Source organism: Salvelinus namaycush, chromosome 7 (assembly GCF_016432855.1).
Source record: "Salvelinus namaycush isolate Seneca chromosome 7, SaNama_1.0, whole genome shotgun sequence".
Taxonomy (NCBI): Eukaryota; Metazoa; Chordata; class Actinopteri; order Salmoniformes; family Salmonidae; genus Salvelinus; species Salvelinus namaycush.
In genome coordinates, this window is record NC_052313.1 from 42,448,480 (window position 1) to 42,472,135 (window position 23,656).

The 23,656-nt window shown below is 45.5% G+C and overlaps 1 protein-coding gene across 1 annotated transcript in view; it reads left to right on the top strand.

Annotated features, from left to right (window-relative positions):
- The window catches only part of ahr1b (aryl hydrocarbon receptor 1b), a 70,875-nt gene extending 47,219 nt beyond the window's left edge, over positions 1-23,656 (top strand). Inside the window, exons 8-13 of the mRNA XM_038997047.1 lie at positions 558-760; positions 3,666-3,775; positions 11,694-11,835; positions 17,700-18,188; positions 18,425-19,586; positions 23,489-23,656. Of these exons, the coding sequence (XP_038852975.1) occupies positions 558-760; positions 3,666-3,775; positions 11,694-11,835; positions 17,700-18,188; positions 18,425-19,586; positions 23,489-23,656 (2,274 nt within the window). The remainder of the gene's footprint in view (positions 1-557; positions 761-3,665; positions 3,776-11,693; positions 11,836-17,699; positions 18,189-18,424; positions 19,587-23,488) is intronic.

Here is a 23,656-nt window from a genome sequence, read left to right on the forward strand (position 1 = left end):
CTTAAGGGATGGAAAGTTGCCAAAACACTGTTCTTCAAAGCACACACTGTGTTTTCATCCATCAGTGTGTCTCCCTCCAGGATGCAACAAACCTCGGCACATCTTAAAGGCCATCAATGGGACGACAGGCCTAAATACTGCGCAGTACATCCATGTCTTACAGTAGCTGCACCGCTCTACACCAGACCCGGGATCAATTAGTATCCATTTTCTTTCAAATACTTTAATCTTTTCGATTTCCTCTGTCTGTGGTGTCAGATGGGCAGGGTTTACACTTTGCACTTTTGAAACTATTCCATTGGTACCAGACAAGCTCAGTCAAGTGCACAAACACTGGTATTATTTACATACTACTATTTTATTTTTTTATACTAGTAATACAATAGTATACTTTCAGTATTTACTAATAGTATTATCTAATAGTATTTACTATTAGTACTACTGTTGTCTCACGTTGCTATCCTTCCAAGTCTCGCTCATTACTCGGCTATTGGTTTCCAAACGAATACTGTATGAGGAAGCCTGGACCAACCAGCTACATTTTTTTTTCTCCCCAGGCCCTGACCCTCCAGGGCCGTCTGAAGTTCCTGCATGGCCAGAACTGCCACCTGGATGACGGCTGCAACGTGCCCCCCCAACTAGCCCTGTTTGCCATCGCTACCCCCCTCCAGCCTCCATCCATCCTGGAGATCAGGACCAAGAACATGATCTTCAGGACCAAACACAAGCTGGACTTCACCCCCATGGCCTGCGACGCCAAGTATGCCACACTATTTAGTCTTACTTCACATTATGATGGAATGTTGTTAAAGTTCCACCGGTTATAGCTGGTTGAATTAACCTCATTAGAACCCCTTTTAAAAATGGAACTCGTTGTAATCTGGTTTTAATGATGTCATTTCAACCAGTTTTGCCTGCTGGGGTGTTGCTAGGGTGTTTGTTACTGTGAAGAGCAATTTCTTGTCATATGGCTATAATATGTTTGAAGTAGTGGTATTTCAAACATATTTTCACTGCCATTGATGTCCTATTGGATTATGGTCTTACAATGATTATTCAGTCTATATTCTGTCTCTAATAAAAATACAAATAAGTGTTTTAAGTGAGAATAATCTGAAGCCGAAAGAGAAAGGAAATTCACGAGCACCACAATACCTATTCCGCCCATGCTCTACTAAGGTTTTCAGGCACACAGCTTTGACCTACTACAATAACTATGTTGGTATTGTACTTCAAACTATGTGTAGGCAGGATAAATAGGATTCAAACCTTCTCAAACAGTCTAATTCATACTCTTACAGGAGGTGCTTCCACGATAATGTGATTTGTACCACATGCAAGGTAAAGTATTTGATTCTTCACACTCCACAGTGAGAACGTTCTCATTACACTACCTTTTCATGCATTTTTTATTAAATGAAAGCAAGCTTTGCTATAAATACTTACAAGACCTTCAGGCTTTATTGAGCTGTTTTGTCTTGTAGTATATGGTGCATGCCTGTATTTCCTAAAACCTTTATTTTAGCAAAACATGTAATTGAAAAAAATATACCATAATAACATCCTTTTTTGGTCAGTAGGTGCCCAACATATCAACAGGTGGTGTGTTGGACATAGTAGCTCAGATAGATAGAGCCTGTCTGCATGCCTGATTTCTGTAACCGTTAGCTAACCTGTGTAATATTGACATAAGCTCAGAACCAATTGTGTTTCAAACAAGTTATGTTTGTACTTGTATTTCTTTTTGCAGTAAAGATGGTGAAGCAACAATAATACAAATTTACAATAGGCCTAGGTCTAAAAATACATACAGCCAAATGATACATAGTTTGAAGTACAATATCAACATAGATAGTAGGTGAAAGCTATGTGCTGGAAAACCTTGGTAGAGCATGGGCGCTCGTGATTTTCTTTTCTTTTTTCGGCTTCAGACCAATGCCTATTCTCACTTAAAAATACATATATTTTATTTCCGTGTTTTTTACACTGGAAGGTGATTATGCAACATTATTATACAACATTATAATTAAGCAATAAGACCAGAGGGGGTGAGGTATATAGCCAATATACCACGATTAAGGGCTGTTCTTTACCACGACACAATGCGGTCTGATATACCACAGCATTCAGCTGAGCATTCAGGGCTCAAACCACCCAGTTTATAATACAGCATAAAACATACTCTCCTTGTGAACCCTCACAATGTCATGTGTTTTATCAATCGATTTATTGATAAGATCCCAGCTTATACTCCTACTGATCATTGCTCAAAGCAAATTGGCAAGAGCAAGGAAACAAAGACTGAAGCAAATATTTACTATGCGATTACACAATGTAGCTGGCTAGATGACTAGAGAAGTGCAAAATATGGATGAGCTGTTTTCAATGGAAGGGTTCTGAAAAATTATTTCTTGCAAAGGCGAGGAGTGATTGTGAATATATCATAGTTATCCACCTCGGTGGAAACGTCTTGGGACACATAAAGGGGACAGCCCTGGTGCATGAGACACCAGCTGATTAGGAGGTAGTCATCCGAATGTTCCCAGGACATCGGTGGTCTACTCTGTCATCACACAGTAGAGGAGTTGGATGTTTCAGTGGGAGGAGGACATCAACAAGCGCATAGAGATGGCCCGGCACTCTGTCAACCAGCTGGTGTTTGCATTTCTCCGTGACAGGCGCATGCACACAATTGGCCACTTTGCCATAAATCACTATGTCCTTGGGCATTACCGTAGGGCAGGGTTTCCCAAACTTGGCACCCTGGATGCAAGTTTTGGTTTTTGCCCTAGCACTACAAATTCCAATTTGTTATGGCTAATGTTAGCTAGGTGGCTAACACTAATGTTAGCTAGGTGCCTAACGTTTGCTAGGCTATGGGTTAGGGTTAAGGTTAGGAGTGAGGTTAAAGGGTTAGCTAGTTAGCTTTCAGCGGACTGGTGTTAGTTAACTAAAGAAGCTAGCAGCTGGACTTTGTACAAGTAACGTTAGCTACCTAGCTAATCAAAATATCCGTTTGCATTCATTGATTAACCTTAGCTTGAATACCACGATATAGCTAGCGATATACATTAGACTAGGTTTTGTCATATACACTTCATATGACTGGCAGCATGGTGCAAGCAGCTCTGCTGTTGCCAGGCAACCAACCCAGTGTTAGAACTATGAGTTTCGGCTAAAGAATATGTTAGCATTGTCAGCTACAAAAAGGTAGATGATCGTTATTTCTTAACAGACGTAAATGTACACGTGAGAGCGATAAATTATACATTTAATAAAAACTGCTGCACCTGCAAACTTAGTCAAGCCGGCGCTTTTTAAGCCCAATAGTCACTTTATGGACTCTTTAGTCTTGTTTTAATCCAGCGTCTAGAATTTGAGCTAGGTAGGCGCAATAAATACTTTTAAAAATCAATTGCTAACTGCTTTATAAAAAAATCTGCAGTTAAAAAATCTGACATGTGCTTCTCGGTAACGGATGAAAGGCTCATGACGAGAGGCGGATGAGTGTGTTGTGTACCTACAAGTTGATTTTGAATTTTCATTGAGATTGGTGTCATATTGGCTTACATATATTTAACACTGAGCTTCAACCAATGCCTACAATAGACGATTATTGTCTCGTCTATAATAATGGTGTTTTTGTGTATCTTATTTCATTGCAGGGGGAAGATCGTGCTGGGCTACACTGAGGCTGAGCTCCGGGTTCGAGGCTCTGGATACCAGTTTATCCATGCAGCTGATATGCTCTACTGTGCTGAGAACCACGTCCGCAGTAAGGCTTTTACTATGACGTCTCTACCTTTAATAATAATAATGGAATATTCCAAATAACATTGGTTTAGAACAGTAACTTGACAATTTAACTTGATGTACACTACATGGCCAAAAGTATGCTTGTCGAACATCTCATTCCAATATCATGGGCATTAATATGGACTTGGTCCCTCCTTTGCTACTATAACAGCCACCACTGTTCTGGGAAGGCTTTCCACTAGATGTTGGAACATTGCTGCAGGGACTTGCTTCCATTCAGCCACAAGAGCATTAGTGAGGTTGGCACTGATCAGTCGGCGTTCCAATTCATCCCAAAGATGGATTTGAGTTCAGAGCTATGTGCAGGCCAGTCAAGTTCTTCCACACCGATCTCAACAAACCATTTCTGTATGGACCTCTCTTTGTGTACGGGGGCATTGTCATGCTGAAACAGGAAACTTTTGTGAAACATCACAGCACAGTTGAAAAATATATGGAAATCAAAAATGGATGGTGTTAAGAGACAGATGGGAGGGTATGAGTGGAGCTGAAGGGTGGGATTAATAACAAGATAACTCATGTCAAATATACTGTGTCTGTAAAATGTGTATAGGTTCAGAGCTTTTGTGAAACAGCACAGTTATATAGCAAAATAGAAATCAAACTGGATGAGCTTCAGCGATAGATGGGAGGGGTTGATGGTAGCTGAAGGATGGGATTGAAAACCAACAAAAAATAACTATTGTAAAATACATTGTGTCTGTAAAATGTACAGTACCAGTCCAAAGTTTGGACACACCTACTCATTCAAGGGATTTTCTTAATTTTTAGTATTTTCTACATTGTAGAAAAATAGTGAAGACATCAACACTATGAAATAACACATATGGAATCATGTAGTAACCATAAGTGTTAAACAAATCAAAATATATTTTATATTTGAGATTCTTCAAAGGTGAATAAGAATATTTTGAAGATAAATACACAACGCAGAGGATGAGAGGACTAAAAACTAGAGTACTAATGGTATCTGGCCCAGATGTACTGCAAGGACTTCTGATTGGTCAACCCCAGGCTAGGGTGGGGGGTTATAAATGGCATCCTGTCCTTTGTTCTGTGGAGAAAAGCTGAGGACAGGGGAGACTGAACATCTACCTCTTAGCATAACGTCTATGGTATGTCCTTCTCAAATAAACCAATTTTTCTCCCCCTGATTTGCTTTGGAACTTGTGTTATTGAAGAATTACATAAATTGCTAACAGTAGCAACCCCTTGCCTTGATGACAGCTTTGCACACTCTTGGCATTCTCTCAACCAACTTCACCTGGAATGCTTTTCCAACAGTCTTAAAGGAGTTCCCACATTTGCTGAGCACTTGTTGGCTGCTTTTCCTTCACTCTGCGGTCCAACTTATCCCAAACCATCTCAATTGGCTTGAGGTCGGGTGATTGTGATCTGATGCAGTACTCCATCACTCTCCATCTTGGTTAAATAGCCCTTACACAGCCTGGAGGTGTGTTGGGTCATTGTCCTGTTGAAAAACAAATGATAGTCCCACTAAGCGCAAACCAGATGGGATGGCGTATCACTGCAGAATGCTGTGGTAGCCATGCTGGTTGTGTGCCTTGAATTCTAAATAAATGATTGACAGTGTCACCAACATAGCACTGCCCACACCATCACACCACCTCCTCCATGTTTCACGGTGGGAACCACACATGCGGAAATCATCTGTTCACCTATTCTGCGTCTCACAAAGACATGGCGGTTGGAACCAAAAATCTCAAATTTGGTCTAATGTCCATTGCTTGTGTTTCTTGACCCAAGCAAGCCTCTTCTTATTAGTGTCCTTAAGTAGTGGTTTCTTGGCAGCAATTAGACCATGAAGGCCTGATTCACACAGTCTCCTCTGAACAGTTGATATGTGTCTGTTACTTGAACTCTGTGTAGCATTTATTTGGTCTGCAATTTCTGAGGCTGGTACCTCTAATGAACTTGTCCTCTGCAGCAGAGGTAACTCTGGGTCTTCCTTTCCTGTGGCGGTCCTCATGAGAGGCAGTTTCATCATAGCGCTTGATACTTTTTGTGACTGCACTTGAAGAAACATTCAAAGTTCTTGACATTTTCCAGATTGACTGACCTTCAAAGTAATGATGGACTGTCGTTTCTCTTTGCTTATTTTAGCTGTTCTTGCCATAACATGGACTTGGTCTTTTGCCAAATAGGGCTATCTTCTGTAAACCACACCTACCTTGTCACAACACAACTGATTTGCGCAAACGCATTAAGAAGGAAAGAAATTCCACAAATGAACTTTTAACAAGGCACACCTGTTAACTGAAATGCATTCAAGGTGACTACCTCATGAAGCTGGTTGAGAGAATGCCAAGAGTGTGCAAAGCTGTCATCAAGGCAAAGGGTGGCTACTTTGAAGAATCTCAAATATAAAATATATTTAGATTTGTTTAACACTTTTTTTTGTTGCTACATGATTCCATATGTGTTATTTCATAGTTTTGATTTCTTCACTATTATACTACAATGTAGAAATTTGTAAAAATATAGAAAACCCCTCGAATGAGTAGGTGTGTCCAAACTATTTACTGGTACTGTATATAGTATGAATAAGCTGGAAGTAGAAGCCTAGGTGTTGTTGTCCACTAGTTTACTTCAATTATGAGAGGGGTAGTAGGGTTAGGGGAAAATAAAAATCTATTTTAAAATCTATATTTGGGAATGAAAATCATGCAGACAATTAAATTGATGGAATCTACAATCTATCTGCAATATTACAGCAGATCTACCCCCAAAAATATGTTTTATAAAAAATTTAAAAAACATGGAAAGGGCCTTCCCCAAACGTTGAAAGCACAGACTCGTCTAGAATCTCATTGTATGGATGTAGCGTTAAGATACGTTCTCCTGGCATCCGCCAAACACAGATTCGTCCGTCGGACTGCCAGATGGTGAAGCGTGATTCAACACTCCAGAGAACGTGTTTCCACTTTTATTTTTATTTCACCTTTATTTAACCAGGTAGGCTAGTTGAGAACAAGTTCTCATTTACAACTGCGACCTGGCCAAGATAAAGCAAAGCAGTTCGACACATACAACAACACAGAGTTACACATGGAATATACAAACATACAGTCAATAATACAGTAGAAATAATAATAAAAAGTGTATATATACAGTGTGTGCAAATGAGGTAAGATAAGGGAGGTAAGGCAATAAAATAGGCTATAGTGGCGAGGTAATTACGATATAGCAATTAAACACTGGAGTGATAGATGTGCAGAAGATGAATGTGCAAGTAGAGATACTGGGGTGCAAAGGAGCAAGATAAATACAGTATGGGGATGAGGTAGTTGGATGGGCTATTTACCGATGGGCTATGTACAGGTGCAATGATCTGGGAGCTGCTCTGACAGCTGGTGCTTGAAGTTAAGAGTCTCCAGCTTCAGCGAGTTTTGCAGTTCGTTCCAGTCATTGGCAGCAGAGAACTGGAAGGAAAGGCGGCCAAAGGAGGAATTGGCTTTGGGGGTGACCAGTGAAATATACCTGCTGGAGCGCGTGCTATGGGTGGGTGCTGCTATGGTGACCAGTGAACTGAGATAAGGCGGGGCCTTACCTAGCAACGACTTGTAGATGACCTGGAGCCAGTGGGTTTGGCGACGAGTATGAAGCGAGGGCCAGCCAACCAGAGCATACAGGTCGCAGTGGTGGGTAGTATATGGGGCTTTGGTGAAAAAACAGATGACACTGTGATAGACTGCATCCAATTTGTTGAGTAGAGTGTTGGAGGCTATTTTGCAAATGACATCGCCGAAGTCGAGGATCGGTAGGATAGTCAGTTTTTTACGAGGGTATGTTTGGCAGCATGAGTGAAGGATGCTTTGTTGCGAAATAGGAAGCCGATTCTAGATTTAATTTTGGATTGGAGATGCTTAATGTGGGTCTAGAAGGCGAGTTTACAATCTAACCAGACACCTAGGTATTTGTAGTTGTCCACATATTCTAAGTCAGAATCGTCCAGAGTAGTGATGCTGGGCAGTCGGGCAGGTGCGGGCAGCGATCGGTTGAAGAGCATGCATTTAGTTTTACTTGCATTTAAGAGCAGTTGGAGGCCACGGAAGGAGAGTAGTATGGCATTGAAGCTCGTCTGGAGGTTAGTGTCCAAAGAAGGACCAGAAGTATACAGAATGGTGTCGTCTGTGTAGAGGTGGATCAGAGAATCACCAGCAGCAAGAGCGACTTCATTGATGTATACAGAGAAGAGAGTCGGCCCGAGAATTGAACCCTGTGGCACCCCATAGAGACTGCCAGAGGTCCAGACAACAGGCCCTCCGATTTGACACACTGAACTCTATCAGAGAAGTAGTTGGTGAACCAGGCGAGGGAGTCATTTGAGAAACCAAGGCTGTCGAGTCTGCCGATAAGAATGTGGTGATTGACAGAGTCGAAAGCCTTGGCCAGGTCGATGAATACGGCTGCACAGTATTGTCTCTTATCGATGGCAGTTATGATATCGTTTAGGACCTTGACCATGGCTGAGGTGCACCCATGACCAGCTCGGAAGCCAGATTGCATAGCGGAGAAGGTACGGTGGGATTCGAAATGGTCGGTGATCTGTTTGTTAACTTGGCTTTCGAAGACCTTAGAAAGGCAGGGTAGGATAGATATAGGTCTGTAGCAGTTTGGGTCTAGAGTGTCTCCCCCTTTGAAGAGGGGGATGACCGCGGCAGCTTTCCAATCTTTGGGGATCTCAGACGATACGAAAGAGATGTTGAACAAGCTAGTAATAGGGGCTGCAACAATTTCGGCAGATAATTTTATAAAGAGAAGGTCCAGATTGTCTAGCCCGGCTGATTTGTAGGGGTCCAGATTTTGTCGCTCCGGTGTCCAATGGCAGTGAGCTTTACAACACTCCAGCCGACGCTTGGCATTGCGCATGGTGATATTAGGCTTGTGTGTGGCTGCTAGGCCATGGAAACCCATTTTATGAAGCTCCTGACGAACAGTTCTTGTGCTGACGTTGCTTCCAGAGGCCGTTTGGAACTCGGTAGTGAGTGTTGCAACCGAGGACAGATGATTTTTCACGTCAGTCCCATCTGTGAGCTTGTGTGGCCTACCACTTTGCGACTGAGCCGTTGTTGTCCCTAGACCTTTCCACTTCACAATAGCAGCACTTACAGTTGACCGGGGCAGCTCAAGCAGGGCAGAAATTTGACGAACTGACTTGGAAAGGTGGCATCCTATGACGGTGCCACGTTGAAAGTCACTGAGCTTTTCAGTACGGAGCATTCTACTGCCAATGTTTGTCTATGGAGATTGCATGACTATGTGTTCGGTTTTATACACCTCTCAGCAACGGGTGTGGCTGAAATAGCCAAATCCACTCATTTGATTGGGTGTCCACATACTTATGTAGTGTATACTTGTGGGGTGGCAGGTAGCCTAGTGGTTAGTTGGACTTGGAACCGAAAGGTTGCAGATCGCATCCCCGAGCTGACAAGATAAAAGATGGTGGTCTCCCGGGTGGCGCAGTGGTCTAGGGCACTGCATCGCAGTGCTAGCTGCGCCACCAGAGTCTCTGGGTTCACGCCCAGGCTCTGTCGCAGCTGGCCGCAACCGGGAGGTCCGTGGGGCGACGCACAATTGGCATAGCGTCGTCCGGGTTAGGGAGGGTTTGGCCGGTAGGGATATCCTTGTCTCAGTATGTAAATGTAATAAAATGTATTCACTCTACTGTAAGTCGCTCTGGATAAGAGCGTCTGCTAAATGACTAAAATGTAAATGTAATAAAAAATCTGTTGTTCTGCCCCTGAACAAGGCAGTTAACCCACTGTTCCTAGGCTGTCATTGAAAATAAGAATTTGTTCTTAACTGACTTGCCTAGTTAAATAAAGATTTAAAATATATATATATTAGTACTACATACTACTAATTATATTTATGTGCAGGATGTTAACTACATGTGGGTTAGAAATATTACCTCAGAGGCAGACTGACACCACCCACTCCTGACAGAGAGAGAGAGAACAATCGTTCAGCAGTAACAGTGTCCTACTTACAGTAGCATGTAAACACAATGACCCTGTTCTAACCATGGAACATTAAGCATCAGCATCACTGCTCTTCACACACTCCATACTGCTCTCTACAGCTCAGTGGTTGATGGCAAATATAACTCCCCCCATCTCTCGAAGTTTACAATATCACTTCCCCTTCCATCTCTCTTGAGTTTTTATAGTACAAAACAAATCGAGCTCTCTGACTCTGAGTTTAAATACTGGAGGGGACAATTTGCCTAATGAAAGTGTTAAAATATGCTAGTGAGCTCAAAGACAAGCATGATGTTATTCATATTATTGTTATTGGTCAATATCACTCCCCCAACTTTCTGACTCTTGAGTTTAAACGCCCGAGGGAACAATTTGCCTAATGAAAGTGTTAAAATTAATCTAGTGAGTGCAAAGACAAGCATGATGTTATTAATATCAACAACAAAAAATCCAGTATTCATTGTTGGACAGATAGTTATTTCAGTACAGTATATGCTGCCTTTTCAAACTTTTGACTCACAACCTTTCATTGCTTTTAGAAAGTAGTCCAGGGTAGTAGGTCGGTGTGTCTAAAAGACATGTAGGCAGAACTTTGATTGGCAAACTGTCAGAGAGTTAGTGGAAGTGTCTGGTTGCATCCTAATAGTCTCTCCTTTCTCCCAAAGTGTACACTTGTTCACTTCCCTTCATGGATTTGAAAGGAAATGACTGGTATATTAAACTCCCTCTAGCCCATGCCTACACCAATCCAATGCGTTTACATTTGTTGAAAGTAATGAACCAGTGCACACTTCAGGAGGGAGGAGGGATTATTGGGACAAACCATATAGACGGCGTTGGCTGACAAACGTCACAAGAATGATGCGCGCGCATCGATGTGGCCTGAAGCAGTGTGTTTTTATGATTATGAGCGGTCAGATAACTAGCAACAATGGCTAAAAGCTACCTTGTGGGGAACCGTAGGATGCTTGTTTCAGCTATTTTATCTTGTTGATACCGTGTCTTGTTATGAGGTGTTTTGACAGATTTTCAGTCAATTCTAATATGGCAAAAATTCACTAGCTAGTTAACCAGCAACTCTTAATGATGTATTTGAGAGACAGGTGCTCATTGTGCAAATTAATTAATGTTTTCAATTAACATTTGGAAACAAAATATAGTTTACATGTTGTCAGCAATTTAAGCCGACCCCCGTCTGTTTTGCCCCATAGTTGCGCACTCAACGTTTTTGTTAGAGTGGAGAATATGTTTACACATAATCCAGATTTTGGAGGAGATTGTGCAAAGCCCAGAGTAGAGCAGAGTACCGGTGAACAGAGCAGAGTGGTGAACTGGGACCACATATCCATCTCAGGAATGAAATAAAGATCCAAAGTCCACCAGTGTCCACAAAGTGACACAAGAGTTTCAGTAGCACTGCAGGGGAACACATTGGGTGTACATCTGCAGTGTCTGCAAATCTCTTTACTGCACGCCTCTCTTTAGAACAATGGGTCTACAGTGCCTCACACCTGTGTCCATTCACCACGATGAACCTACTCCGGAAGGCTGCACAGTTGAGACGTGCTCAACAACACGCCTTGCAAAGCCAACAATAGGCCAATTGGGTGAAGGATCAAGGAGTGTGTGTGTCTGTCTGTGTGTGTGTGTACATTTAGAGGTGTGATTGTGCCTGCATGCATAGGTGCATGCAAACAGCATATTTCGGCAGACTTGCTTTTGTAAGCGTCATGAGTGTGTAGGGGTTGGTTCCATGCATGGGTGCACATATACACTGCGTTGCCTATGTGCATAATAGCCTATGTTCAGTTATAACCATGCAATCATTGGTTCTGATACATCCCCCTGACTCAGTGTCTTATGTGATTCCAGTGATCAAGACAGGAGAGAGCGGGCTGACGGTGTTCAGACTGCTCACTAAGGATAACCGCTGGAGGTGGGTCCAAGCCAACGCCAGACTGGTCTACAAGAACGGCAAGCCTGACTACATTATCGCCACCCAGAGGCCCCTGGTGTAAGTGCAGCTTTAACTTCTCCCCCCCTCCATAACCCAATGATGTTTTGAATACATTTTTAACCCTAAACACTTTTCTGAGTGTTAAATGTAACACCAGAGTTGATTTAGCACTGGAGATTTTGCTGTGTCTGTTTGTATGAATGATTTCAATGAGGTGAATGTAATATGTAATCCTAAACAGTCAGAGCTCTTTAGTCCATAGTGTTGGGGACTTTTGTCCATATAGTTGTACATAGTAGTCCCTAGTGTTCTAGTAAGCTATGTCTCATCCTGCTCTTGTTCCCAGTGAGTAAGAGGGAGGACAGTAGATTGGATTTCATCACGTTAATAAAATTCTCGCGACCCCAACTATATGAGAAAAAAAATGTAATTCACAGGAAATATTCACTTTTTTAATGTGGGGCTTTGACAGTCAATCATTTAAATAATTTATCTTATCTCACCACCACTAATGAGATGGGTGTTCTTGATCCATGTCGGAGCATCTCAATGTCAGGGGGCGTGGTCAACAGTGCAATACCGCATCACTCCTGTCACATCCAACCTGGATCGATATTTGGTTTTAATGCAGATGAGAGCACTGAATCAGCGTACCATGAGTTGTAATGCTCTGAGGGAGACTGCATTGTATTCCCTTTGAGTCAAGAACCAAAACGTCTCCATAGTGACCGGTGAACGCATTGTCTGCAGCATTCGGTCACATGGCAGCTCGTTCAGCCGTTCAATTTCACTTCCTGGCATGTCAACTGACCCAGGATCACACAGATTTCGCTGATTCGTTCACTTATCCGTGTTATTTGTTTGTATTACCCCTGCATGCTTGTGTTCAATTCGTTCCGTTCCCCAAATATGTCTGTTACATAGGCAAGGAGACACGTTTTCTTTTCATTACACAGAAAGTCAGCAAAGTTTGTCATTTAAATCCATTGCGAATGACAACAGTTCCTCTCTCAATTCGAAAAAATCTTTCCAACACTCCCCCTCAATAACCACCAAGCTTCGGTGTGAAATAGAACATTGTCATGCTCTGATCCCATATCCCCAAATAGTTTTGTGAACAGGTGCGCACAATGTAGTTTACAATGTTCTACGCTCAGCTCTTTTGCCGCCAGTTGCTCTCGGTGTATCCAATATAGCTCAGTGGGTGTTGTCACGCCCTGGTCTTGTGATTGTCTCCACCCCCTCCAGGTGTCGCTTATTATCCCTGATGTATATATCCCTGTGTTTCCTGTCTCTCTGGGCCAGCTCGTCTTGTATGTTTTTCAAGTCAACCAGCGTGTTTTCCCGTACTCCTGCTTCTATTCTTTTGCTATTCCTCCCGGTCTTGACCCTTGCCTGTCCTGTCTCTGAGCCCGCCTGCCTGGCCACTCTGCCTGCCCCTGAGCCTGCCCGCCGACCTGTACCTCTGCCTCCCTCAGGATTACCGACCTCTGCCTGCCTTGACCTGTCTTCTGCTCGCCTCTGTTGGAACATTAAACATTGTTACATCGACAGTCTGCATCTGGGTCTTACCTTGATTCCTGATAGTACGAACTGGCCATGACAGACCCAGCAGACTTGGACCAGCTCCGCCACGCTGTCTCCCTGCAGGGAGCCACCATTGGGAGGCATGAGGAGCTACTACAAGACCTTTTGGAAGGGCTTCGTTCCCTGACGGAACACCACGGACCAGGGGTTTAAGGCTACTATGGAGCAAATCAGGGAGTTAGCTCATAGGCAGCCTGCCACCTCTGAGAACCCCCAACCACCCAGTAACTTTTTCCCTATTAGTGGTGAGTTTGTACAGCCTACCCCGGCTCCCCGAGAACCCCGCTTACCTCCCCCGGAGCGCTATGATGGAGATTCCAGAACCTGCCGGGCCTTTCTCTCCCAGTGCTCCCTCGTTTTCGAGCTGCAGCCTTCTTCTTTCCCCTCGGACCGCTCGAAGATAGCGTACATTATTACGCTGATGTCCGAGAGGGCACTCGCCTGGGCCACGGCGGTGTGGGAGCAACAATCCGCCGTCTGCCTCAGTCTGGAGGTATTCATGGCGGAGGTGAGAAAGGTGTTCGAGGTTCCGTGTCCGGGAGAGAGGCTTTCCGGAAGTTACTCCAGCTTCGGCAGGACACCCTCAGTGTGGCAGACTATGCGGCGGAGTTCCACACGCTAGCAGTGGAGGGTAGCTGGAACCCAGAAGCACTGTTCGACACGTTCCTGCATGGATTATCGGAAGAGGTAAAGGATGAGCTGGAAGCCTGAGAACTACCGACGGATCTCGACTCACTCATCGCTTTAACTTCTCTGCGCTACGGATCCCTTTTACGGGATCATTTTCCTAAACAACCGCTGAATTGCAGGGCGCAAAATATTACTAAAAATATTTATAATCATGCAATCACAAGTGAAATTTACCAAAACACAGTTTAGCTTGTTGTTAATCCACCTATCGTGTCAGATTTTGAAAATATGCTTTGCCAGCGAAAGCAATCTAAGCTTTTGTGAGTGTATCAATCAATGCTAGAACAGCTAGCCCCAAATTAGCATGGTCACGAAAGTTAGAAAAGCAATAAAATGAATCGCTTACCTTTGATAATCTTCGGATGTTTGCACTCATGAGACTCCCAGTTACACAACAAATGTTCTTTTTGTTCGATAAATATTACTTTTATAACAAAAAAACGCCATTTGGGTTGCGCGTTATGTTCAGAAAACCAAAGCCTCGTTCCGTTCGACGAAAATTCCAAAAAGTATCCGTAATGGTCGTAGAAACATGTCAAATGTTTTTTATAATCAATCCTCAGGTTGTTTTTAACAAACATAATCTATAATATTTCGACCGTAACCTATTCAATAAGAGGGAAAAAGAAAATGGAGAGCTACCCTCTCGCGCGCAGGAACTAATCAGAGGACACCTGACTAGTTTTGAAAAATCTCGCTCATTTTTCAAAATAAAAGCCTGAAACTATGTATAAAGCCTGGTCACAGCCTGAGGAAGCCATTGGGAAAGGAATCTGGTTGATACCCCTTTAAATGGATGAAAGACAGGCCAGGAAACACAGATAAAAAAATATAAAAAATCACTTCCGGGTTAGATTTTCTCAGGTTTTCGCCTGCAGAATCAGTTTTGTTATACTCACAGACAATATTTTGACAGTTTTGGAAACTTTGGAGTGTTTTCTATCCTAATCTGTAAATTATATGCATATTCTACGATCTGGACCTGAGAAATAGTCTGTTTACCTTGGGAACGTTATTTAAAAAATAAATAAAAAATCTGACCCCTAGCGTCAAGAGGTTAACCATCCGGATCGATGGTCGACTACGGGAACGTAGAAGGGAGAAGAGGTTCGATTGCGGTCCCAATCGCTCACTCGGGGATCCCACCTTGCAGCTGATAAACTCCGTAAGTCCCTGGCTTCTACGTCCCCGAGAGGATCCGAGCTTACCCGAGTCCCTTCAAGGGCCTCAGGAGACTGCCATTTCACCTCTTCCCGAGCCGATGCAGCTCGGCAGGACTAGGCTGCCTTCAGCCGAACGCGCACACAGATTTAACACCCAGAGTTGTCTGTGTTGCGATACTGTCGGTCATTATGTGTCTACCTGTCCCTTCAAGAGACCCAGCTCATACGTTGGAGTGAGTACTCTGGTGGGTCTTAAAGATAATTGTTCTTCTCCCCTTACTCGCCCCCCTCTCCATGCCACCCTGCTATGGGGCGACCAGTCCAACTCTCTCCAGGTACTCATCGACTCGGGGACTGATGTAAACCCCTCTCCATTCGCATGGGTGTTAGAGGTCTGGACGGGTGCTCTATAGGCCGGGTCACCCACCAGACCACCCCCGTCAACCTACGACTGTTGGGGAACCACAGCGAGACGATCCTATTCCTGCTGGTTGAGTCTCCGCAGGTTCCCATGGTATTGGGATTATCTTGGCTCCAGTGACACAATCCCTCCATTGACTGGGCTACTGGTGCCATCGTGGGCTGGAGCCTGTACTGCCACACTCATTGCCTAAAGTCAAGTCTGCCTGCCCCGGAACGTCTTCCCGGGGGCTTGGAAATTGCCCCAGACCTCTCCGCCAGCTCCGCAGAGTACCAGGACCTCCGGGAAGGGTTCAGTAAGGCCCGGGCCACTTCGCTTCTGCAGCACCGACCTGCATCCAAGAAGGTCAAGTCTGGGGCACTGGCACGTCGCTATAGGGCCGCTGCTACACCCTCGGAAGCCGAGACCTGTCCCCCCCCCCCCCCCGCTCCAAGATCATTAGCCCCTCTGCTGTACGTCCTCTGTTGCCCTGTACCCTCAGTATTTTTCCTACCTTTTCTGTGTCTAGAGTCAAAACCATGTCTGACTGCCCCTTGTCTTCTGTTTCTAGGCCCATCCCTCCCCCCTGTGTCATCGATGGCCAGCCAGCGTACACGGTGAGACGCCTCCTGAGGGTTCAACCACAGGGCAGGGGTTTCCAGTACCTGGTTGATTGAGAGGGTTATGGCCCGGAGGAGAGGTGCTGGGTTCCCGCTAAAGACATCTTGGACCCGGCCCTCATCGCCGACTTTCGCCGCCGGCACCCCAGTCAACCAGGTATCCGCCCAGGTGGAACGCCAGGTGGCGTCCCTAGAGGGGGGGGGTACTGTCACGCCCTGATCTGTTTCACCTGTCTTGTGATTGTCTCCATCCCCTCCAGGTGTTGCTTATTATCCCTGGTGTATATATCCCTGTGTTTCCTGTCTCTCTGGGCCAGCTCATCTTGTATGTTTTTCAAGTCAACCAGCGTGTTTTCCCGTACTCCTGCTTCTATTCTCTTTTGCTATTCCTCCCGGTCTTGACCCTTGCCTGTCCTGTCTCTGAGCCTGCCTGCCTGACCACTCTGCCTGCCCCCGACCCTGAGCCTGCCCGCCGACCTGTACCTCTGCCTCCCTCTGGATTACCTGACCTCTGCCTGCCTTGACCTGTCTTCTGCTTGCCTCTGTTGGAAAATTAAACATTGTTACTTCGACAGTCTGCATCTGGGTCTTACCTTGATTCCTGATAGGTGTATCATACAATGCGTCCATTTGGCAGAGGAAGACACATTCATAACTAAAGTGCAGAGGCCTGCCCACCGTCCCGTATGATAGATGGAGCCCCATCTGTGCAAAAGCCCACCATTCGATCCCATGGAATCTGTTTTTCAGCACATTGAACGTCCCCTGTGCCATATCATGCTTGGGAATCATGAGACAACAATATGTCCTCATGAATAGCATCCCCCCGGCAGCGAACCAAAGTCAATGCATGGGCATCTCGGCCCGCACAGCTAACATCTATTTGGAGAGCATAAGGTGGGGTGTTTTTGAGTCGTTCAGTCGGTTTCCTCTTGATTGCTAGGTATAGCATTAATTCTTAGTTTCACAGTGTTATCTGACAAAGGTATTGATGTGAGTTTCTGTGCCTCTGTCTCCCCACACATTGTTTTCCCCATATCAATTACGGCCGGTAATATCAGTCTCTGCAATAGTGTGTGGTTTCATAGCGTAGCGGCTTAGCCATTCACCGTGGAAATGATTCAAGTGCAACCGCCAAGAGCGGCCTTTTCCCACGATCTAAGGGCGCTCTGTCGCTGAGTTTTAACTTTTCGATTTTAATAATTTTAATTTCGATTTTTAAAGTTAACCACATTACAATGATTTTGAGAGACAAAGGATTTTGGAAATTCTCCCACGACCCCATTTTCATATAAGTCGACCCGACATGGGTCACGACCCCTAGTTTGGGAACCGCTGCTGCACACTGTTAAAATGAAGCTGCCACCAACTTTAAGGACACAAAACCTTAACTTTGCTGGAGTTTAATCCTAAACAGTAAGAGTGTGTTCTGATTGGTTTTCTCCATCCTCTCGTACCCAGGGAGGAGGAGGGAGGAGAGCACCTGAGGAAGCGTTCCATGCACCTCCCCTTCACCTTCGCCACGGGCGAGGCGCTTCTCTACCAGAGTAGCTACCCCATCCATGGCCTCACCGACTCACTCCAGACTAAAGGCAAGACCAAGTCCAAGAAGGGCAAGCTGGACAAGAACTCGTCGAAGGATCACGGTGGACTGGACCCGAGCTCCCTGCTTGGGGCACTGATGAGGCAGGATGAGTCCGTATACGTGTGCCAACCAGCCGTCGAGCCCAAGATGTCCTTCCACAGTAGTCTGTTTAGTGAGCGAGGTGAGGGGGAAGGGCAGAGCAGTGGAGGCTATAGCGGTGGGGGTGTGGGAAAGAGCTGGAGCTCCTTGCCCAACGCGGTCACCACCTCCACTGGCCCCAACGGGGAGCCTCCATCCAGCTTCGACCCACTGCTCACCACCCTGGACTCACTATCTCTGGAGGGGGACGAGACATGCTCTAACAGGTGATTGTATATTTGTATGTATAGTATATTATATATAAGTCTTTTCCAATTGAATTGAGTGTAAAGTCCCTTTGGACTGCCCAATGTACAGCCAGTCTTGCCCAAGCTTTCCATTCTTTTTCCCTTCTGTATTTAATTCCAATATTTTTTTATGTATGCATTGTTGTACTCCCATGGCTGAGGAAAGTCTATATGTATTTTGAATTTGTCAAATAAAATAAATGTCTTCATATCAGCGAGCTGTTCTCTGCTCTGGAGAACCTGGGTCTGAACGCAGAGGATCTGGAGCTACTGCTGCTGGATGAGAGGATGATCAGAGTGGAGATGGATCCAGACTACATTCCCTCGCTCAACGACCTGCTCACCAACAACGAGATCCTGTCCTACATCCACGACTCGCTGGAGAACAAGACCGAGGAGGACCAGAGTCGGGACAGTCACGTGTCCATACCACCACCCTCAACCACAACCCATCCCCCTGACCCTATCCTTAATTCCACCCTTATCCCGAACCCTTATAACCAAGCCACCCCCACGTTACCCCCTCACAGACTACCAAAGCAGCCACCCATAGTGCAGCTCTCCCAGCAGATGCAGATGCACCTCAACTTAGTAAAGCCCGTTCTGGCAAAATACCCCTGGCCCCCGACACAAACGGACGTCCCCACGCCAAGCCAGCCAGACACACTGCAGCACACAAACTCACTAACTGTGGTCCATAATGGTCACTGGCTTCCCCAGCAGCAGCATATGCATGCGGGGCTGGACGACCACTGCCACAGCATTCACCCCCTGGTCAACGGTAAGACATCCCAGCTAGGGCCTCAAGGGGCCGGGCAGCTCAAAAACCACCAGCACCAGAACATCATCCATCTTCAGAGCCAGTGGCAGCAGCAGAACCAGCACCTACAGGTCCAGCTTCAGTCTCAGTGCCATTTCAGACAGCAGAAGGCTAGTAGCAGCAGCAGTGCCACTCTCAACGGCGTGCACCCTGATCCCGATTGGCAGAGGTACGGCTACAACGACCAGTTGGGACTGACAGCTAATGGAGCTAACGGAGCCTGCACCGTCTCCTACACCAACGGGCGCGCGGACACCCTCTCACATGCTACAGGAGGTGAGGTCACCCGCACGGATTACGGTATGGGTGCTTCCACTACCGTGGGCATGGTCATGAACTGGGGTACGGTAGGGGGCACAGGTCACTACCAGGGACAAGGAGGGGTGACTGCTAACCCCTCAGACCATCTGGAGCATCACAAACAACATTATCCACAGGTCCCATCCACCTACTTAGATGACATCCTGGGGCTATCACAGCCTCAACACACCACGCCTTCTCTGGGCGCCTACGGCATTTTGAATAGCCCCGCTTCCCAAGATGCCACTCACTGCAAGGTAAGAGTCAAAGAATAAAGCAAGATGCTCGTAGATGGATAATAAACCTAATGTATTTTTCTTGTGTAGTATTTGGTGAATTTCTGTGACTGTATGCTTGTGGGGACTGTCTTGTTAATGGTCATTGACATCCCAGCATTAGGAGCGCTATGTCGATGTCATAGCATGGGAGGCCCAGCCTCGGGCTTGTTTTGGCTGCTGCTTTACAGTTCAATGTAAGAGAAATTGATGTGAACAGACATGTAATGTAAACAGATGAGTGGAGAGCGAGGCTCACGGCGGTGGAGACTCTATTAATGGAGAGGAAAGTAGGTCTCCCACGGAGTGGCGTTGATCTTTGAGGATTGCACCACAGTCAAGTCGACTGTTGAAGTGATTCTGTCAACTTAAGCATCGACTGCAGTAGGAATACCCTCTCCTACCAGGGTTGGTTCCTTGCAGGTAGCACAACATAGCCTTGACCTAAATGCCTGGTCTGATCCTACCGCAAAGTGATTGTGAAGAAAGCAGCGCTGGTCTGTAGGACCACTTTACAATCTGTTCAACGCTGATCATGTAAGCATGACTTCAGATCAGGACACTGACTGGAAGGGAATTAGTGTAGGCGTTGGAGAGAACCGTAGGCTATTCCACTTCCATGACTGCTGCTTAGGGTGTCGCAGTATAGTTACAGTATATGTTGTGTTCAGTGATGTAGGGATCCAGCTCAGTTGAGTATTGAATGAGGTTGCTTTAAGAGTGTATCGCGCGCGCGCGGATGTCTGTGTGTCACACAAGTTTGTACCCGTGGCTAACATGTTGATCTGAAGTAAAGACGTTCAGTTTTATTGCACAACAAGCCTCCGTATATTTGGCGACGAAGATGAGATTAGGACCCACGCGTCCCTCTGTGCATTTGTAACTTTTTATACAGTACAGTAGTCTTGTCAGGGAGGGACACAAGGGGCCCAGTCAGTCAAAACAAGACCTCAGGGCAAGACAAACTGGACTATAGAACTCCGCTCATTAGTACAGCACACAGTCCATTCTGTATGCTGGACACCATCTTTCTCTCCTTGTTGTTTGTTGTTGAATTAATGTTTCAAGATCCATGAAGGGTAACGAACGATAGAGTTGGTTGGTCTCTTTGTTGAGAGAGAGAGAGAGAAGAGCCGATGGTGAAGAACTGTAATGAATAGAACAAGGTTGAGTCCCACAGTGAGAGCTATAGCTCCCAGGCAGCGAACGCTAACCGGACCGGCGGCAATTCATGCCCCCATCCCACTCCGCCTTCCCTGTGTTTTCCTTCAGGGTCAGCGACCACGCCCCAGAGGAACATAGAGCCAAGCTGGCCAGTCAAGCATGAGCTGTCCTGACCTACAATTTTCCCATCGTCATTACCTAATACATAGAGGGGCAGAAAAATGTGTGGCAATGTTGTGTGTATGCGCATGGGTGCGTACCTACATGTGTGGTGTCACATCCCACCACAGGGGGTGCTGTTTCCCCCGGGGTGGGGGTGTTGATGTGATTTGGAATTGAGTAGCATTAGAGATAAGTTGAGTTTGGCCTACCTTAACCTGACTGGGTTTGTCCTGCTGTAGGTGCTCAGTGTCCTGCTGGCCTGCTCCTATGGGGGGCCTATATAAGGTGGCCCTATTATGATTTCTACATGGATGATGCCTAGCTAATCCATTTAGGGCCCACTAAGCAGGATTACAATTAGGCCGATGGTAGGAACTGTCACAACAGACACTCTGTCCCCACACACACACACACACAGGGGATTCCCTCATACAGGGAAGCCACAAAGTACATACTCACACCTACAGTGGGGAGAACAAGTATTTGATACACTGCCGATCTTGAAGGTTTTCCTACTTACAAAGCATGTAGAGGTCTGTAATTTTTTATCATAGGTACACTTCAACTGTGAGAGACGGAATCTAAAACAAAAATCCAGAAAATCACATTGTATGATTTTTAGGTAATTCATTTGCATTTTATTGCATGACATAAGTATTTGATCACCTACCAACCAGTAAGAATTCCGGCTCTCACAGACCTGTTAGTTTTTCTTTAAGATGCCCTCCTGTTCTCCACTCATTACCTGTATTAACTGCACCTGTTTGAACTCGTTACCTGTATAAAAGACACCTGTCCACACACTCAATCAAACAGACTCCAACCTCTCCACAATGGCCAAGACCAGCTGTGTAAGGACATCAGGGATAAAATTGTAGACCTGCACAATGCTGGGATGGGCTACAGGACAATAGGCAAGCAGCTTGGTGAGAAGGCAACAACTGTTGGCGCAATTATTAGAAAATGGAAGAAGTTCAAGATGACGGTCAATCACCCTCGGTCTGGGGCTCCATGCAAGATCTCACTTCGTGGGGCATCAATGATCATGAGGAAGGTGAGGGATCAGCCCAGAACTACACGGCAGGACCTGGTCAATGACCTGAAGAGAGCTGGGACCACAGTCTCAAAGAAAACCATTAGTAACACACTACGCCGTCATGGATTAAAATCCTGCAGCGCACGCAAGGTCCCCCTGCTCAAGCCAGCGCATGTCCATGCCCGTCTGAAGTTTGCCAATGACCATCTGGATGATCCAGAGGAGGAATGGGAGAGGGTCATGTGGTCTGATGAGACAAAAATAGAGCTTTTTGGTCTAAACTCCACTCGCCGTGTTTGGAGGAAGAAGTAGGATGAGTACAACCCCAAGAACACCATCCCAACCGTGAAGCATGGAGGTGGAAACATCATTCTTTGGGGATGCTTTTCTGCAAAGGGGACAGGATGACTGCACCATATTGAGGGTAGGATGGATGGGGCCATGTATCGCGAGATCTTGGCCAACAAGCTCCTTCCCTCAGTTTTTTTATTTTTTTATTTCACCTTTATTTAACCAGGTAGGCTAGTTGAGAACAAGTTCTCATTTGCAACTGCGACCTGGCCAAGATAAAGCATAGCAGTGTGAACAGACAACAACACAGAGTTACACATGGAGTGTAACTCCACTTACTTAAAAATCATACAATGTGATTTTCTGGATTTTTGTTTTAGATTCCGTCTCTCACAGTTGAAGTGTACCTATGATAAAAATGACAGACCTCTACATGCTTCGTAAGTAGGAAAACCTGCAAAATCGGCAGTGTATCAAATACTTGTTCTCCCCACTGTATAGAGAGTGGAGCTCAGTGCGTGTACCAGTGCCAGTACTCTGTTGGTTTGGCGGATATGCTACTTTGTGTAGTTAGCTAGTGTATTAGCAACTACTACAAGCTACAGTTAGCTACTCTCTCTCTCTGCTGTCTAGTCCACCCATCCTCTGCTGTCCACTGCCCAGAGTGTGTGTGTGTGTCTGTGCCCGCTCTGCACCACTCCGCTCTCTGGCTGACCTGACCTGCAGTAGCCCTTGCAGTCAAATGACCTAGTGTCCTCATGGGTAGAATGTTATTCATATTTTTTACAATAAACATTATTTCTAAAAACCCACAGAAAATCTGTTGTTTTTATGTCAAACGGTTTTGTTATATTTCCGTCTTCTGTGATGTATATAAAGTGTAATATTGGGATGCAAACTCAAAATGTAAAACATTTCAACTCTATATCTGATATGATAAAGGTATCTTCTTTGTTTAAGCCCATAACCATGTGTGTGAGGTGTATACTTCTGTTTCAAAGTAGATTTGTTTAAGACTACCAAGAAACACTCTGTGTGACCCTGATTCAGCCCACTGCAGTGAAAGGTTGTGATTAGTGTCAATGACCTCAACATGCCACAGAACAGAGCCCAGTGTAGTGATTAGAGTTAGTTTGTCTTTTGGGGGGGGGGGGGGGGGGAGAAGGGCGGGGTTGTGTCCTATCATATGCATACAGCTCTAACGATATCTTAATGTTGTTCTGTGTTTTAGATGGAGAGCGGCTGCATCCTCAACAACACCAACGTGGCTTACACAGGGAGCTGTCTACTGCCCAATGTGAACGGCCAGACAGCCAGCGACAGTCTCCACCCCCAGCCCGACGCCCTACAGACCCTGCCCACCCTCCCAGACCCACAGACTACTGGCTTCTACCTCTGA